Source organism: Anopheles bellator, chromosome 1, assembly GCF_943735745.2.
Source record: "Anopheles bellator chromosome 1, idAnoBellAS_SP24_06.2, whole genome shotgun sequence".
In the NCBI taxonomy this organism is placed as follows: domain Eukaryota; kingdom Metazoa; phylum Arthropoda; class Insecta; order Diptera; family Culicidae; genus Anopheles; species Anopheles bellator.
The window spans coordinates 14,117,154-14,134,388 of NC_071285.1; the positions used below are offsets into that span (position 1 = coordinate 14,117,154).

At 53.6% G+C, this 17,235-nt stretch overlaps 4 protein-coding genes across 4 annotated transcripts in view; 2 read left to right on the forward strand and 2 right to left on the reverse strand.

Annotated features, from left to right (window-relative positions):
- The window catches only part of LOC131215081 (putative ATP-dependent RNA helicase TDRD12), a 6,836-nt gene extending 4,948 nt beyond the window's left edge, over window positions 1-1,888 (forward strand). The window contains exons 10-12 of the mRNA XM_058209457.1: window positions 43-172; window positions 241-490; window positions 563-1,888. Of these exons, the coding sequence (XP_058065440.1) occupies window positions 43-172; window positions 241-490; window positions 563-1,627 (1,445 nt within the window). The 3' untranslated portion in view covers window positions 1,628-1,888. The remainder of the gene's footprint in view (window positions 1-42; window positions 173-240; window positions 491-562) is intronic.
- LOC131206286 (NEDD8 ultimate buster 1) lies at window positions 1,756-4,425 on the reverse strand. Its single transcript, XM_058198790.1, has 4 exons — window positions 3,910-4,425; window positions 3,613-3,823; window positions 3,254-3,496; window positions 1,756-3,175 (listed from the first exon to the last, which is right to left on the reverse strand). The coding sequence occupies exons 1-4, from the start codon at window positions 4,299-4,301 to the stop codon at window positions 2,129-2,131; spliced, it is 1,893 nt and encodes a 630-aa protein (XP_058054773.1). The 5' UTR covers window positions 4,302-4,425; the 3' UTR covers window positions 1,756-2,128.
- Window positions 4,426-5,506: 1,081 nt separating this feature from the next.
- Window positions 5,507-11,735, forward strand: LOC131211252 (phospholipid-transporting ATPase ABCA1-like). The gene is made up of 7 exons (XM_058204659.1): window positions 5,507-5,778; window positions 6,606-7,846; window positions 7,913-9,287; window positions 9,350-9,656; window positions 9,724-10,664; window positions 10,739-11,488; window positions 11,561-11,735. The coding sequence occupies exons 1-7, from the start codon at window positions 5,507-5,509 to the stop codon at window positions 11,733-11,735; spliced, it is 5,061 nt and encodes a 1,686-aa protein (XP_058060642.1).
- A 269-nt stretch (window positions 11,736-12,004) lies between these two features.
- LOC131215082 (mucin-2-like) lies at window positions 12,005-16,732 on the reverse strand. Its single transcript, XM_058209458.1, has one exon. It carries the CDS (start codon window positions 16,730-16,732, stop codon window positions 14,225-14,227), a length of 2,508 nt encoding a protein of 835 aa, XP_058065441.1. The 3' UTR covers window positions 12,005-14,224.
- Window positions 16,733-17,235: the final 503 nt, after the last annotated feature.

Consider the following 17,235-nt stretch of genomic DNA (forward strand, 5'->3'; position numbering starts at 1 on the left):
AGCATTGCGCTCGTTCTTCTAGCTCGAACGGTTCCTTTGAAGTCATTGCTCCATCTTCATCGCGACCGGTCGAAAAGCACGAGTTTTCGGCCCTCGAACAAGGGAACTGCTACAACGTGGCTGTCGCGAACTATTATGCACCAGACAATTTTTATCTCTACCGTTACGATCAGTAAGTATTGACATGCGGTAGATTCCACGGTCAAGTTCACTAACTCAGTGCCCTTTTCCGATACGCAGTTTTACCGACGTTTTTAATGCGATCGAAAGTTATACGGCAAACCGAAATAATCTAACGCCACTGAGGGACCCTGCCGTCGGGGACTATTGTCTTGCGTGCGATGACGATTCGAATGATTTTAAGCGCGCACAAGTTACCAGCGTATCGGACGAGAGAATGTATTTGCTTGATTTCGGTTGTGAACTACAGTGGAACAAGGAGGACCTGTTCGAGCTGCCGGCTCCTCTTTTACAGTGTGCACCATTCTGTGTAAGTAATGGCCGAGCTATTAGCGGTCTATGGGCGCTATTAAACAATTCTGCTCTTTCTCACATTTCGTAGGCCATAAAGGCAAAGTTGGCTCATCTTCACCCGAAGTGGAATGACTGCTGGACGGAAGAAACAAGCCTCGCCGTGTATGATGAAGTATTGGACAAGTACAGTTCTGCCGGGTCATTGCATGCCATCGTTGTGAGACCGATGGAAGACCCAAAATTGACCATGCCAGGGCAGCACTGCTACGAAGTGCTGCTTACCGATGAAAGCTCGAACGATCCGTACTTGATTATCACCGAAATTGTTGCCGAGAAAGGTTTGGCCCGTTATCACGAGGATGGCACCATGCTCGGGGACGAAGGTGATAACGATTCACCCTCGATGCAGTGCAACTTCACGCAGGAAGAACTAAGTGCCTTGCTGAAGCAACTAATGCAAGACCCAAGTTCGAGCGAAAAACAGGCGACGAAACAGAAGGACTCAGAATCCAGTATTTCACCTTCTTCAGTCAGCTCGACCAACAACGTGTCTGCGCTTAAAGCAAAGTCAAGGTTTTACCAACGGTTGCTGGACAAAAAAAAAGGTCGCAACAAATCACGATCGAGCGCCGATCGTCGAATTATCCTTCCCCGGCTCCAGTGTGACTACCGGTGTCCGCAAACGGTGTGGAAGCAGGACGACCAGTTCGTCACTCTGCGAGTGTCCGCACCGGACGTTTCACGGTACGATCTGACCGTTGACATGGATTCGCTTTTGCTGCAGTTCATGGTAAACGACGATGATCGCTACCTGTTGGCGGTAAACCTGTTTCAACCGATTGATCCACAGCGAACGCACCATGAAATCAGAGGACTTACGATTGTGTTGCGACTCGTAAAACTCATCCCCGGTATACGCTGGCACACGCTCCTCAACCACTCTGCAAAGTTGCCGTGGCTTCGCAGCGCCCTGGAAGACAATGACGGCACCGAATCCGCTAGCGGAGAAGAGGAAGGACAGGGCCACTGGAACAATCTGCTTCCGGTAGAGCTTGATAGTCCGGCGGATTCGAATAGCTGGTCGGGAGAAACCGATGATAACGAAGGGGAGTTTGACAATGTGACAGAAGAAGACGTGTTTTTTAAGGTTTAACAATGACGCGAAACAAACCAAGTTTGAGCTTTCTTCCATCGACCACAAACAATCTTCGCACGAACATAACGACATTGTACCATGAACTGCACCTTAACATATTTTATCCAGAGAAAAGCCCGTTTATACAGCGGCACGTACAGAAAATAGGTACTTTTTATTTTCAAAAACTTACATCGTACAAGAAACTTCTGACTTTCAGTCGGAATTTGAGGGTGAAGTCCTATCGCTCGAAAAAGACTGTTGATGAAATAAAAATGTTATGCATAAGTAGAAGTTCACGCTATAAATGATTTTCTCGTTTCTTTTCCGAAAACATTGTTCGGATGGCACCAAACGTACTGGAAGCGCTTTGAGGCAGCCAAATTTGGTTCTCCACACAATAGTCACACATTTCGTGGCTTCCAATTAGAATAACATAAGCCATCCGGCTTCCATGCGCAATCTTTTGGTAGTACTCCCAGCCAACATTGGCCCACGTTTGCCAGAACACACTATGGATTAATCCATAGCTAGGAGCTTTTTGTACTGCTCCAGCAAGTTCGCCTCCTCCACGAGCGACAGATCCAAATACACGTCCGGCGACGTTTCGATGTCCTTCGTAAAACTCTTAAAAAGAAGGTCCAACATTTCCTTTTTCTGTCGTTTCTCCTCTGAACACTGAGAGGCCGATGTCGCCGGGATGTTCCCCCGGGGCGCAGATCGTCGCTTGCTGGATGATGCTGCCGGTTCGCTATCGGCGGGTGACGCGGTCTCTGCGTCCACCTCGATCGCTCGAGTCAGCAGCTCACTGTAAACTCCGCCGTTCGCAACGTTGGAGATCAAAAACTCTGCTGCCCGATCGTACACGTTGGCGGTCGTTTTGAGCGCAACCCGGGCCGCTTCCTCTGGGAAGCCAAGTCCCACCAGCAACTGAAGCAGCTTGGTATCAGGCACGGTGCAACGCGTAAGCTTTGCCTGCAGAGCATCTCGATTGTTTTGCAATTCGTTCAGCGCCCCGTTGATGTCGTTGTCACTTTCTTTCAGCGCAATTGCGGCCATTTCCTCGGAGTACCCCATCTCCATTAGCTGATCGACATTTTCGAGTTTCAAGCGCCAGTATTGCGCCGCATCTGCCACATTATGGCCAATGCTTTCGTACAGTCGCAGTTCACGGCGCGAGCGACGTTCGTTCGCTTCGTGCCGTTGGCGCTGCGTGTGGATGAACTCGATTGCGGCCTCGATGTCGTTCGAGCAGGCCCGCAGCGCCAGCCGTGCCTCCTGCATCGTGTACCCGCACTCCATCAGGCGACTAAGGCACGCGTCATCGATGCGCAGAGACTGAAGTTCCGTCTCGACCACGCGAAACATGGTACGCGCATCGTCCCGCCGGTTCTGGTGGTAGTACAGAATAGCCTTCAGCAGGTGGAGCCGCACGAGCAGCGTTTTCTCGCTCGACTGCTCACCCTTGATCGCCGTCACGCGCTTCATATTTTCACCATAGCTCTGGCGAAACTTTTGCTCGCACAGCTGCAGTCTTTCGGCCGCATCCGGAAGTTGGTTCAGGTTCTGCGACGAAAGTAAGGGAACGAGTTCCAGAGACAAATTGAGAGCTGGGACACCACGAGCCACCGCGGTCGGGCCTACCTTCAGACAGAGATAACACCAAACAACGTCGAGATTGAGGAGAGCGTAATTATCCACCCCGTTAAGTAGCTGTGAGTTGCACGAGCGGAAGTCTTGGTCCGCTTCCAGCAGCAGCAGTAGCGCTTCCTCGTAATTTCCAGCCTGCAGCGCAGCCTTGCCCTTCGCGTACAGCGTCAGCGCCATCAGGAGGGCCTTCTTTTCGCTCTTTGGCAGAAAAATTGCATTTCCTGACTGATCCTCGAGCTACACGGCAGGGTAAAACGAAATAAGAGTCAAAAATCATTGAACATGGCTGATTGACTGATCAAAACAAATTGAACAGCGCATTAGTTCTAGGGAAGAGAGGGGCTACGCCTTACGCTCATCATCTTCGCACTGTCGTTCTCGTTGATCAGCAGCTCGGCATCGGCCCGGATCTTTTGCACGCGATCGTAAGTCGAGCACTCGCGCTTCGCCTCCGCCTCACTGTGCGCCATCACCAGCGCCATAACGATCGCTCCGTTCGTCAGTTTCTGTTCTTCAAGTGTGTGCACACCGTTTACAACCTTGCCACCGCAGACCAGCTTAATTCTTTCCGGGAAAAGAAAAAGAAACGCAGTCCGTTTGTGCTTGCTTCCTAACCTAACTCGTGCGCCATCTTGTCGTCGATGACTCACTTTTGCGCATCCACCGAAAGTCGTTGCCCGACCAGCTCGCAAAGGGTGCTGCCCAGGTCGGTCACCTTAAGCTTCAGATCGAACGATCGGTTCGCTCCGGCCTGGGTCGGCGCTCGCACCTTCACCGTGGCCAATCCCGTCTTCTGAAACTCATCTTTCGCCTGCAGTTTTTCCAGCGCGTTTTGCTGCAGCGACCGTAGCGCGATCTCACACCGATCGCTGGGAATACCAGCTTCCGGTCCGAGCGTTTCGGCCAATCGCCGCATCTCCGGTTCGTTTGCCGTGCGCGCCTCGGTAAGGTACGGTGCTTCCCACAGCTTTATTTTACGCTCGCTAAGCTGTGCCCGGATCTGTATGAGCAGGCTTTCGTTTTCCAGCTCCGTAGAAGACATTGTGCTCGCTCGGGTGGTGCAATCGAAAACGCGTGAACTGACTGAGCTTCGTGACACATACGGGTGCGGTGACTAAGCGAAAAAACGAAACACGAAAAGCAATAGAATGGCAAAAAGAACAACCAACTGCAAAGACGACGAACTGCGGCTCGATTCAACTGCGAGCCGTTCCTCGGAATTGAAAACAAAAACAATGAACAGTCGGCTGTCACCAGAACCGAGGTGCATAGAGCAGCGCCAAGGTGGGCTCCGTGCCAAGGTTGCTTGACACGTTGTAGCGTGTGGCGCGTTCGACTTGCATGCAAAGGTGCGATCGGAAGGAAATAAAATTTGAATCCGCGATAACCGATCAGGGGGAATGCTCGGTATTTCCCAACGTTGCCCTTGACACGGAACGCTGTCACTTTTTATGGAGGGTTTTTACTACGTGCCCAGTTTCGGAAGCAGCCGCAACTCCTGGCGCACTTTGATGATGCACCTTTGTCGGTTTACTGTCGAACATAAATTAACGTTATTGCTCGAAACGGCTCCCCGGAACGAAATGCTACTTTCCCGCTTAATCACCGACAGGCGGACGCTGAACTCCGTGTTTTTCGCGCGACAGGAACGATGATAGAGCGCCAGCTCTTTTATCGACACTGCTCACTGGCGTCCCTTATCGCGCGGTTCACCGCCGTGATCGGTTTTTATCAATTTATCCATCTAGGATTTGTGATTAGCGCGAAAAAATTTAGGCAAAAACGTATCAACGGGGGCAGCCGGGGCTTATCAGAATGAATGGATAAAGAAGCACCTGTTTTTCGGAGCGCAACCAGTGCGACACCGAGCCGCAGGTTAGTTGGTTCAAGACGTTCGGCATAGAGAGATCACTTACGGTGCGGCGCAGGTGCTGGGCACCACAATTCACTGTGCACCGCTGTGCACTGGGTGACTCTGCTGCGTTGTTCCGAGTGTCTGTTGTGACCGTTGCGCCAGTGGCGAATATTGCATTCGAAATATTTCCGCGCTCTCTCGGTGTGAATCGAACAACGACTGAAACAATAGGTTGAGTGGCAAAGGGTGATGTCAGTATCAGTGTTATACTACAGTGCCAGCCTTTTGTAGCGCATCCAAAACCGAAAACAAAAACCAAACCTTAAAGATCTCTTTGCGTGCTAGCAGAACACGTGTTGAGAAGTGTACCGGAAGTAAACCGTCGATCAAGCATGACCGTCCTAACCGCACAAACCGCGAGCACCGGACCGGCGACTACCCTCACCCAACCGGTCGGAACGTCCGGATGGGGCATGTTTTGGTTGCTGCTTTGGAAGAACTTTCTGCTGCACTGGCGGTACAAAATATCCAGCCTGGTGGAGATCTTTATTCCGCCCCTGTTCATGCTGCTGATGGTGGGACTGCGCAGTTTAACGGAAATCGAAAACGTCCCGCACGTATCTGTCTACCAGCCGCTGGATATCACGAACTTTGGCGCTATCAGGTGAGGCACGGATTAAGTCCACACCGCAGGTTTCGCACTGGGTGAAAGGAAGCTACACCCCACACCGAGCAAACTGGTAGTCTGGCTGCATGCTGCGGACACTTTATTGTTGTCGGGTTTATCGCGATGAAGTCGCGGCCGAACCTAGCCCGAGTGAGGAGAAAACGACCCGGGCACAGTAAAACCGTAACGTCATCGATTAAGCGGGCTGCCCAACGTTGAATTAGGTTTATTCATAATCGCCCAAGGACCGCCCGGTTCGGGAAGCGGTGTGGCAAGCGCGTCGCGATGTTCTCTGATAAGAGGATAAAAAGGCTTTCTATTGTACCGCTTCGCGAACTCGGTTCCGTACGATGGCTCCGGATGACTCAGACCCCTTGCTGGCACCGGTCAGCAAGTTGTATAATATTTCGTCACCCCACTGTTGCAACTATCTGTTCGATTCGGCAAGAGTTGGCAAGTTTGAAAGACGAAAGAGGCCTATTTTGAAGTCATTCGCCATTCGCCGATAGCAATGATAAGGGGAGTATTTGCGGAGTGGTTTTAAAATTAGTATCACATTGTATCGATTACTGCACGCAAATACCGAATCTCAAACATTGACCGACGTAATTTAAAAAAGGGCACCGCCGGGTGCCTGCTTTATCTATCTGAGTGGTGCATTTGTCCGGACCGCTCCTATAGATGGTATGCAGTTTTACGAGTCAAGAGCCCTCTGGGGTCAACCCTTCAAACGCGTCAGAGAGACACCTCACCCCGACGAAACAGTTCAAGGCTAACATGTGTTCGGAACTTTACCACTTTACTTCCCTTTTCCGTGCCCGCAGGAGAAACCTGGCCATACCGTTCCACGATACGCTCGCCTACTCGCCCGATGGGCCAGCACTGCGGGAACTGATGCAGCCAATTGGCGGGTGGACGGAACTGAATGTGGTAGCATTCCCGAACGGCACGATGCTACACAATTTTCTACTGGCCAGCAATGCGTTCGCGGGCATCGAATTCGACATTCGGCTCAACCAGTCCACGACGTTGCCGAGGCATCTGTCCTATCGGTTACGGTTTCCGGGCGAACAGCGCGCCCAGTTCGTCGTGGGCCACAGCTGGCAAACGGATCGCCGCTGGGGTGGCCGTGCGGACGGTGGCGCTCGGTTTTCCGAGGACAGCGACGGTGGCCCCTCGCCGGGCTATTTCCGCGAGGGGTTCCTCAGCATCCAGCACTTCATCTTCAAAGCGTTCGCGGAGCGAATCAAAGTGATCGCCGAGCCCGTTCCGGATGTGTATCTGCAGCGGTTTCCGTACCCTCCGTTTCGCGAGGACAGTTTCCCGTCCAGCTTGACAACGTTCCTGCCCATCTCGGTGATGCTGGCGTTCATTTACCCGTGCATCAGCATCGTAAAGAGCATACTGTTCGAGAAGGAGAAGCAGATCAAGGAAGCGATGAAGATCATGGGCCTCCGGAACTGGGTGCTTTGGAGCACGTGGTTCGTCAAGTGTTTCGTGTTCACGCAGATCTCCGTCTGCCTGGTGGTAGTGTTCCTGAAGGTACCCTGGTACTCTACGCCGCACGTGTCGGTGCTCACGCACTCGGACTGGAGCGCCGTCTGGTTGATTTTTGCGGTGTACGGTATCGCGATCATCACCTTCTCGTTCCTGCTCAGCACCCTGTTCTCGAAGGCCAACTCGGGCGGGGCGGTCGCGGCCATCGTTTGGTTCCTGGCCTTCGCGCCGTACATAATCATGGTGCAGGACTACCGCAATCTGAGCGTACCGCAGAAGCTGGGCTCTTCGTTGCTCCTCAATTCGGCGATCGGGTTCGCGATGCGGCTGGTCGGTGTTTACGAGGGCGCAGCGATCGGAGTGCAGTGGTCCACACTGTTCCACGACAGCCCGTTTGACGATATCAACATCGGGCAGATGCTGCTAATGTTGCTCGGGGACGCCGCGATCTACATGCTGCTTGCGCTCTACATCGAGCAGGTGTTTCCGGGCGATTTCGGTCTCGCCCAACCCTGGTACTTCCCGATCACGAGGCGATTCTGGTGCGGTGAACGCCCGCCACCCAGCGGTACGTTGTGGCAAACGGAGTTTTGCGTCTTGACTTCTTAACCTCACTTCATTCCGTTGCTTCCAGAGCACGCCGGTGAAAAGACGGCGGTTGATGGTGGAAACGAAAATATCGAAGCCGAGCCGAAAGGACGCGTACCGCGCATCCAAATCCAGGCATTGCAGAAAGTGTACTCCAACAAGAAGGTGGCCGTCGAGGGACTCACCTTTAACATGTTCGAGGGTCAAATCACGGCCCTGCTGGGCCACAACGGGGCCGGCAAAACGACCACCATGTCGATGCTGACCGGCATGAAGCGGCCGACGGCGGGAACTGCGATCATCTGGGGTCACGACATCCGGACCGAAATGCGGCAAGTTCGGTCCTCGCTGGGGTACTGCCCGCAGCACAACATCCTGTTCGACGCACTCACCGTCCGTGAGCATCTCTATTTCTACGGCCGGCTGAAGGGGCTATCGTCCGTACAGGTGCAGTACGAGATCGAGAAGTACATCCGGGCGCTCGAGTTGAACGACAAGGCGAACGTTCGATCGTCGAGCCTTTCCGGGGGCATGAAGCGAAAGCTTTGCGTCGGCATCGCCCTGTGTGCCGGCTCGAAGGTGGTGCTCTGCGATGAGCCCACCTCCGGTATGGATCCGGCTGCTCGCCGCGCCCTGTGGGATCTGTTGATTGCGGAGAAAGCCCGCCGGACGATGATCCTCTCGACGCACTTCATGGACGAGGCGGACATGCTGGGCGATCGCATTGCGATCATGGCCGAGGGAAAGCTGAAGGCCGTGGGTTCGTCGTTTTTCCTGAAGAAAAAGTTTGGCGTCGGGTACCGGCTGATCTGCGTCAAGCAGCCGGACTGTGACGTTGAGCGGGTGACGGAGCTGCTCCGAAAGCACATCCCTTTCATTCAGGTCGAATCGAATGTCGGCTCGGAGCTAACCTACCTGCTGCAGGAGGAACATGCCCGCGGCTTCCAGAAGCTACTCGAGGAACTGGAAGAGTGGGGCGAGGAACTCAAGATCGGTGATTTTGGCATCTCGCTCACCTCGTTAGAGGAAGTGTTTATGAAGGTCGGTTCCGACAACCCTCAGCCTCAGGCGGCAGCTGAAGAAGCCAGCCTTCACAGTCTGCATTCCTACAGCACGGGAACGGATCTAGAGTCACGGTTATCCGTCGAGGACTATGAGCTACTGGGAGGCTTGAAGCGCTTCCGCAATCAGATCGGTGCACTGTTCCTGAAGAAGATCTACCAAACCCACCGCAACTGGTTCCTGCTGGTGGTGCAAGTTCTGATTCCGGTACTCTTCGTAGCCGTCACGATTGCTGTGGTACGCAACTGGGGCGGATCGGACGATATGCCTTCGCTGGTGATTGGCTTGCGATTCTTTAACCCCTCGGTCACCCTCGTCCAGAGGGATCCCTTTGAGGAAACGGGACCGCTGGAAGCAATGTAAGTGTCGTGTCTGATTCAGCACGGAATGGCGCGGTTCTCAATCGGTTCTCTCTTCACAGCATCCTACAAAACTATTTCAACCTCTTTCAAAACATACCCGGGTTAGTAACGGGCTTCGTCGGCTGGATGGAGGATGTGTTTTTGTACTTCACCGAGCAGAACCTGGTGATCGTAAATCGACAGTTCATCGTCGGGGCCGGCATCGTGCGGGATAACCTTACGGCGTGGTTCAACAACGAGGCACTCCATTCGCCGGCCGTGTCGTTGTTGATGATGCACAACGCGCTCCTGCGTACGTACACCAATTCGTCCGACAGCAGCATCGCGCTGGCGAATTTCCCTCTACCGTACACCGACGAGACACGGGTAGGCCTCCAACGGGAACATGATCCGCGTCCATTACGATAACACTTTCCTGGTTCCTGATTTCCAGTTGCAACTCATGCGGACGTTCAACAACCTTGGCTTCCAGTTGGCGTACTACACCGGCTTTGCGATGTCCTTCGTGGTGGGGTTCTACGTGATTTTCTACATCCGCGAGCGAATCACCAAAGCCAAACTGCTTCAGCTCGTCAGCGGTGTGAACCGATTTACGTACTGGCTCACCGGGTTCCTCTGGGACTATCTGACGTACGCGTTCGTCTGCATCTTCATCATCATCACGGTGGCCATTTTTCAAGAGCCGGGTTTCAGCACCGGTGGCGAGGTGTTCCGCCTGTACTCGGTGTTTTTGTTCATCGGGGTTCCGGCGTTGCCGCTCACTTACATCGTCACGCTGTACTACAACGTGCCACCGGCCGCCTTCATCCGAATCAGTGTTGCGTACATTGTCACCGGAACGGCCCTGTTCATCTTTGTGTATCTGCTCGGGACGGACATGTTCGAGCTGGAGGAGCTTTCCGAGGTGCTTTCGAACGTGTTTCTGATTTTTCCCCACTTTGCCCTCTGTGATGCCATCGTGAACCTGAGCCACATGTCGGTGACGATTGATACTTGCCAGGCGGATCGTCCACCGGGCGTAACAGCGCTGCCGATCTGCGACGAAACACTGTACTACTATCAGTGGGACCGTCCCGGTATCGGCCGCCATCTGCTGTACAGTCTCGTGATGACCGTTATCTACTTTGTGCTACTATTTCTGCTCGACTTCAAAGTGCTGAAGCTAATCGTGCAGAAGGGCCGCGAATGGTACCATCGGAAACGGCACCGGGCAACGGAGACAACGGAGATGGATTCGGACGTGAAGCGGGAGAAAGACCGGATCGCTACGCTGCCGGAAGAGGAACGATACCGCACCAATCTGGTCGTGCAAGGGATGACGAAGTACTACAGCAGCTTTTTGGCCGTCAATCAAATCAGCCTGGGCATGAACAGGTGAGTACCGGGTGCAGGGGGAACTTATTCGGAGTCGGCCGGGTTTTGACAGCTTCCCCGTCGGGATTTTGCAGTTACGAGTGCTTCGGATTGCTGGGAGCAAACGGGGCCGGTAAGACGACGACCTTCAAGATGCTGTCGGGCGATGAGACGATATCGTTCGGTGACGCCTGGATCAAGGGTCACAGTTTGAAGAGCGAACTGAAGAAGGTGCACCAGCACATCGGCTACTGTCCCCAGTTTGACGCACTGATCGAGGACCTTACGGGCCGCGAAACACTGAAGCTGTTCTCTCTCTTACGTGGCGTCCCGCGAGCCAACATTCCGGCCCTGAGCCTTCACCTGGCACGACAGTTCGGTTTCGACAAGCATCTCGATAAGCAGGTCAAAGCGTACAGTGGAGGCAACAAGCGCAAGCTCAGCACGGCCCTGGCCATGCTCGGTAACCCGTCGGTCGTATACTTGGACGAACCCACCTCCGGGATGGATCCGGGCGCAAAGCGCAACCTGTGGAACGGCGTCTGCCGGATGCGCGACAGTGGCAAGACGATCGTGCTCACGTCGCACAGCATGGAAGAGTGCGAAGCGCTCTGCACGCGCCTGGCCATCATGGTGAACGGGGAGTTCAAGTGTCTCGGTTCCCCGCAACACTTGAAGAACAAGTTCTCGCAAGGATTCGTGCTGACCATCAAAGCGAAGCGGGGCGGCGACGGTGCGGCAGGAAAGGGTAAGGATGGCAAGGATGCTGCCGTCAACGGCGATACGATCGATTTGCAAAACATTAAGGATCACATCGTCACACAGTTTCCGGACTCGACCCTCAAGTAAGCATTCGGGAGCGCTAAAACGAGATAGTTTTGATTAATGACCGTTCATCGTTCATTCACCTCCAATAGGGAAGAGTATCAGGATTTGCTGACGTACTACATACGCTCTAGTAACATGAAGTGGTCGCAGATCTTCGGCATCATGGAGCGTGCCAAGCAGTGGCTCAACATCGAGGACTATTCCATCGGCCAAACAAGCTTGGAGCAGGTGTTTTTAGCATTCACAAAGTATCAACGGGAGTAGCGACCGGCAGTTTATTGAGTGTACCCGCGAATCGTTTGGTACAACTGCTTTACTTAAAGTATTACTACAGCGGCCAGGCAGCCGCTTCGGTGCGCAGGATGTGATAAGTGATGAGCATAAATGACGCACGCACAACTCGGCTCGGCCACTACCTACCGTAGGCGTTGCTGTGTATTCCATTATTTCGTCATCATCATTGTAAAAACGTGTGCTCGGGGGGAGAGTGTGCGTAATAAAACATGGAACCATTTTCACCATTACTTGTTTCTTTCTTCTCTACGGTTCTATTTCTACAGCGGGGATTAACTGTGTTACCTCCTCTCAGGACATTTAAGACAGACAGATACAAGTGTCCACTAGACAGCAAACACATTTGATTGCTCCTGCTCATCGCTACATTTCAATTCAGATCACTATTTACAATAAAACCAATGCCGTCGTAATGCCGTAATTTTATGTTTAAAGCATTTAAAGGACAGAACAGAATTCGCTGAGCGCTTCAACACGGATTTGGTCTGAAAAATAAACTTTGTACAATACCAATAGTAAGGATATTGAGCTCCATGATGATCGGCTGGGTGTGATACTATGGTGTGATCGTCTCCGTTTTCTCCTTCCGCAACCACCGCAAGCAGCAATGAAGACAATCGATTTCGTTTGTTAAACATACACATGTACATATATATTTGGCACATACATCGCGACACACTGCTTCACTGTGATCTCTCCTCTTTGTATCGCTCCTAATCCAAACCCAATACACGCCGGGAACCGGGGACTGAAACCGCCCCCCAAGAAGGGGGGAGGTTGTGCGTTATTAAGGCGGGTACTCTGCAAGGGTTTTCTCGCGGCCCGCTGGTCGATTGATCGATCGATGGCCGTCGATGTGTGCGCCTTTTCGTGTGATAAACTTGAGCACAATCTCCTACGGATTAAATGGAGTAAGTAGTAACGGGTCTGCCCTCCGCCCGGTCATATGTATGGAGAAACCTCTGCACTGTATCAATGGCGCAGCAAAGGGGCCATTCTACACATCGAACATACACATTTCGAGGGGAGGAAATGTAAGTCGGGACGACACCAGACACCTTTGCGCTTCCTGCTCGTAGTGACGGGGAGTGAAACGGTTCTTTACGTCATCCGCATTGTGTCCGCGTCCCTTTTTACGACGTACGTGCTAAGACGGGATTAATGCTTAGGGACTATATCTCTAACGCTAAACTCTACAACACAAAACTTCATAATACGGTAAATATCGTAGCTATGTACAATGTAGTCCGGGAATGCGGAACGGAACGGAAGGTACTGGAGAGCTGTGGCTATTCTGGGCTGTGACCACCCGCCGGAAGAGGATCTTTGTGAAGAGTTCAAACTCCTGCTCGTTTGCTTGCCAAGCGTCCGGAAGGCGCACGCAGAACGAGCACTGGACTGGGTGGGCGGTGTGTGGTGTAGGGGGTGTACAATACTAGAGTTTCTCGTTTCTGCTCTACATGTTCCGGCGAGAGGCCGTACGCCGGTACATCTACAGCTTGGGTATGTAGCGCTTGCGCTCCCTACTTGGTACATGGACATCAAATGGCAATCGTCTGATCTTTCCTCGCCTGCGGACCCCTGCCGCTACACGGTGGGCCCCCCTTGTATTGGGCTTCCTTGACTTCACCTACCGCGAGCCCGATCGCTTCGTGCAGGAAAATAATAAGTAGTCGTAACACTAGGCGGTAGCAGGTGGTAGTAAAATAATGGCAGCGAGCTCTAAAAGATTAGTATTTTTCTTAGTGCGAAAATACTTCTTTTGCGTCGATTGTTTGGCTGGTTTTGCTGGGGCGTAAAGCTTAATAACACGAAACTAAAAGAAAAAGGCGTGAGTAAAAGGTAAAGTTGTCGGTCACAAACAGATAAGAATGCGCAACTTTGAAACACAATATCACAGATTGTCCGGTTCCGGAATGGAATTAAGCGTGCAGTGAAACGGAAGCTGAGGGTAACATCCTTAGCGGAAGCGTCAGCAGAACTTAAACCACGGTGCGAGAACCTTACTGTACAACAGACACGCATCGTTAACGCATCGTGGCTCGCGGAGGATGAAGTCGTCTTCTGACGTGATGTCCTGACGTAGCCTGATAGTTATACGCGCCTAGAAGCGCGTCTCTCGGCGAAGGATCAGACGATTGGCGGCTGGATGGCCAACGCTAGTAACACTACGCAATAACTTACAACACAACAGCAGCAGGATATGATCCCAGCCAGGCCCTACCCTACCCTACGGATCGTACACAGACGCGCCAGAGGGTATTGATGTAGGGGGGAGGCCGAGGCCACCTTTCAACCGCGGTGGCCTCGGTGAGCTTTCGCTGGTAGACATGGACACTATGTAATACTTAAAGCTGGACTCGTGTAGCCTGCTATTGGACTTTGGTTAAGGTTGCCTGCTCCTGGATGCACGCAGGCAAGGGATCGACATACGAAAGGATCGTGGCTGCGCTGCCGGCTTATCGCTTGCGGTGGTTAAGCTGCCGAGCGTTCATGACCTTGTAGACCTCCTGGGCGGAAACTTCCTTGTAGAAGTTCTCGCTAGGACTCTTCGAGTTACCCCTTGCCGAAGCGACCGGATGTGATGCTCCGGTGGCTGCCGGGAGATGATTGCTGAACTGCTGCTGCTGCTGCTGCTGTTGATAATGTTGTGGCTGCTGGAAGCTACTGGACGAACGCAATCGATTGTTGTTGGAGAGGTGCTCCGTTTGGCTCTCGGTACCGGACGCCGGGGGCGCGGAACTATCGCGCACCAGCGGCATGCGGGACCAGAAGCGCAGCAGCATCGGTTTGTTGCCCGTCTGGTCCACCTCCCACCCGGACGGTAACCACCAGAAGGCGGGCCGCTGAGTCGTACTGTCGGCCGATTTCTTGGGGAAGATGTCTGGCAAGCGGTTACCGCTCGGTGTCAAACGGTTCGTCGCTGTCCCGGGGAACCGCACCGCTCCGGCTGCCTGCTGATAGTGGCTAACGCTTTCGGCCCCTCGCAGTGGCTCATCGTCACGTGACGGGAATCTTATGCGCGTGCTCGAGGAGCTGGCCAGCTGCTGTTCCTGTTGCTGCTGAAGGCGACGTTTTTCGGCCACGATTTCGTTGATTTTTCGCAGCTGCTCCATGTAGCGGTCGTTGTTGGGTGGAGTCGTTGGAATCGGCTTTATTTCCAGCGCGAAGCTGGTGCTACTGACCGGTATTGCCGCTGGACTCAGTTGCGTCGAAGTGGGGAGCTGATACCTGAACCGAGTGGTTCCCTCCGCTACGATCGGGTGCTCGTTAGCAGCAGCAGCTTTCGATCTGTCCGTCTCGCTGCTGTTGCGTGCCTTTGGTGGTTGCTCAGTCCATCGTTCGATGGCCACTGTGGTAGTTTCGGGAGTGGCGCGCGTTGTGCGATCCTGTTGAACGTGACTAGCAGCCACCAACTGCGCCGGAACCGGCGATCCGCCCATAAACCCTAGATCCCAGTTACCACGGATCGGTGTTATGATCTGTACCGACGGTTTTGTAGATGCTGACGGCGGCAGTCCTCCGTTGTCGGAGCTCTTCGTCGTGCTTGCTTCCTGCCCCGTCACGATCGTCGGCTCGTCACTCGATTCCGTCTCCGAGGTGGGCACCGTGTCCAGGTCGATCATGTCGGATACGTCCGTCGTCGAGAGATCCACCGAAACCGTCGAGCTGTGATTGTTCTCCAACAGCAGCGATTCTTCGGCCAGCTCCAGCTTTAATGTCTCCTCTGGGTCCGCGTCGAACTGAAGGAGTGCTGCAGCGGTACCAGCCTCGGTAGGGGTGCTGCTGGCCACATTCTGCGTAGTGCTGGATGCTTCCTCCCTGTCGATCGTATAGGTTTCCTCCTGATCGAAAGCGGTCGTCGTCGTCATCGTATCACCTCGCACCGGTACAGTGCTACCTAGGGTCGTGCCAGTAGCCATAGTAGCATCAGTAGCCACCGTGTCACCAACGCGATCAGTTGGCGTACCGGGTTCAGTATCCAGCTCAGTGGTAGTAGCAGACTGCGTTGTGCTGCTGCTGCCGCCACCGTCGCCGGTTGCCGGAGTATCCGGTGTAGTGGACGAAACAAAAATGCTCTGCACCACCGTGCGATTGTGCCCGTCCAGCTCGATCTGACCAGCGAGTGTTCCGTTCGGTAGACTTTCGAACGCCAGAAAGGAGATGTCACTTTCGGCTCCGGTTTGATCGGAACCAGTGCTGCTTCCGGTGCTGCTGCTGCTGCTGCTGCTGAAGGTTGTTCCTGCCGGTCCCGCGTTGGTGGCGGCAGTTGTCGCAAGAAAGGGCTTGTTCGAGGCACCGTCCACCGAGACGGTCGTTATCTTGGCCTTGTCCTGTTCGACGGTTGCAATGTCGACCATCGCACTGTCGTAGAAGCTCGGTCCCAGGTTGTCCTGATACGTCAGCTTGGGTCCTTGGGACACCGCCGGCACCACCGGCAGTTCCGGTGACAGATCAATGCTCAGCGGCAAATTGACCTGGTACGGTCCGGTCGCATCGTAATCGTAGTCGTAGTCATCTTCGCCGCCCGCCCCACCCGGACCGCCAGTGTCCTGGCCGTGCTGGGCGAACAGACTCTGCAGCTTCGTTACCAGAATGTCCGCCGTGTTGATGCTCACCACCTGGATGCACTTGCCGTTGTAGTCCACCTTAAAGTCCGGCGGACAGGCGGACGTGTTGTAGCTGTTCAGGAACGGCGTGATAAAAATCGATTTCGGCGTAATTTTCTTCGTTTTTCCCCCGATCATCGGGAGCGCACCGCGGCTGTTGTCCTCCGACAGCCAGGCCGCCTCCCAGGTCAGGTGGTCCGGGTTGTTGTCGAGCGGTTTGGAGGTGATGGGCAACCCATTGGCCGGCTGGGGCACCAGCAGCGGCAGTAGCAGCATCAGTAGCACCGGGTAGCAGTGCCGCCAACACGGCACTCCGAACCGGTGCAATGATGCGAACGGTGCACCATCCGGTCCCATTTTGTGTTTCATCGTCGTTCGGATGGGAGTTGTGAGCTTTACTGTTGACTTAAGATTCCCAGCGGACCGGTGGCCGCTAGTGCATGATTCGCTTAGGCAATCTGCGGAAAAAAAACAGAGAAAAGGAAAACGCTGTAGTAAATGGCCCGACGGAGTGTAGTAAAGGCGGTGGTGCGAAGGGGGGCCGGATGTTAGGATTTATTTTGTGTCTGCCATTTTTAACGTCTCACTGCTCGGGCTCTATTGGCATCTGGCCATTGGGACTCGGCCGACCGTGAACACGCCGGGGGCTCTGGATGACCAGTTTCGATGCCACAAACGCCGTTTCATCTTTCGAGAGAACTCCCCGCCGACCGTTCCCCGGTAAGTGGAGTTCAATATCATGGTTTGCCATTTGTGTTTGATGGCCTTACGTTCTCGGTTTGGGCTTTGTTTGTATTTTAAATTATTTTAAAAACTGCCATTCGGATTTATAGTTAGAAATCAGATTACATCGTACGCCG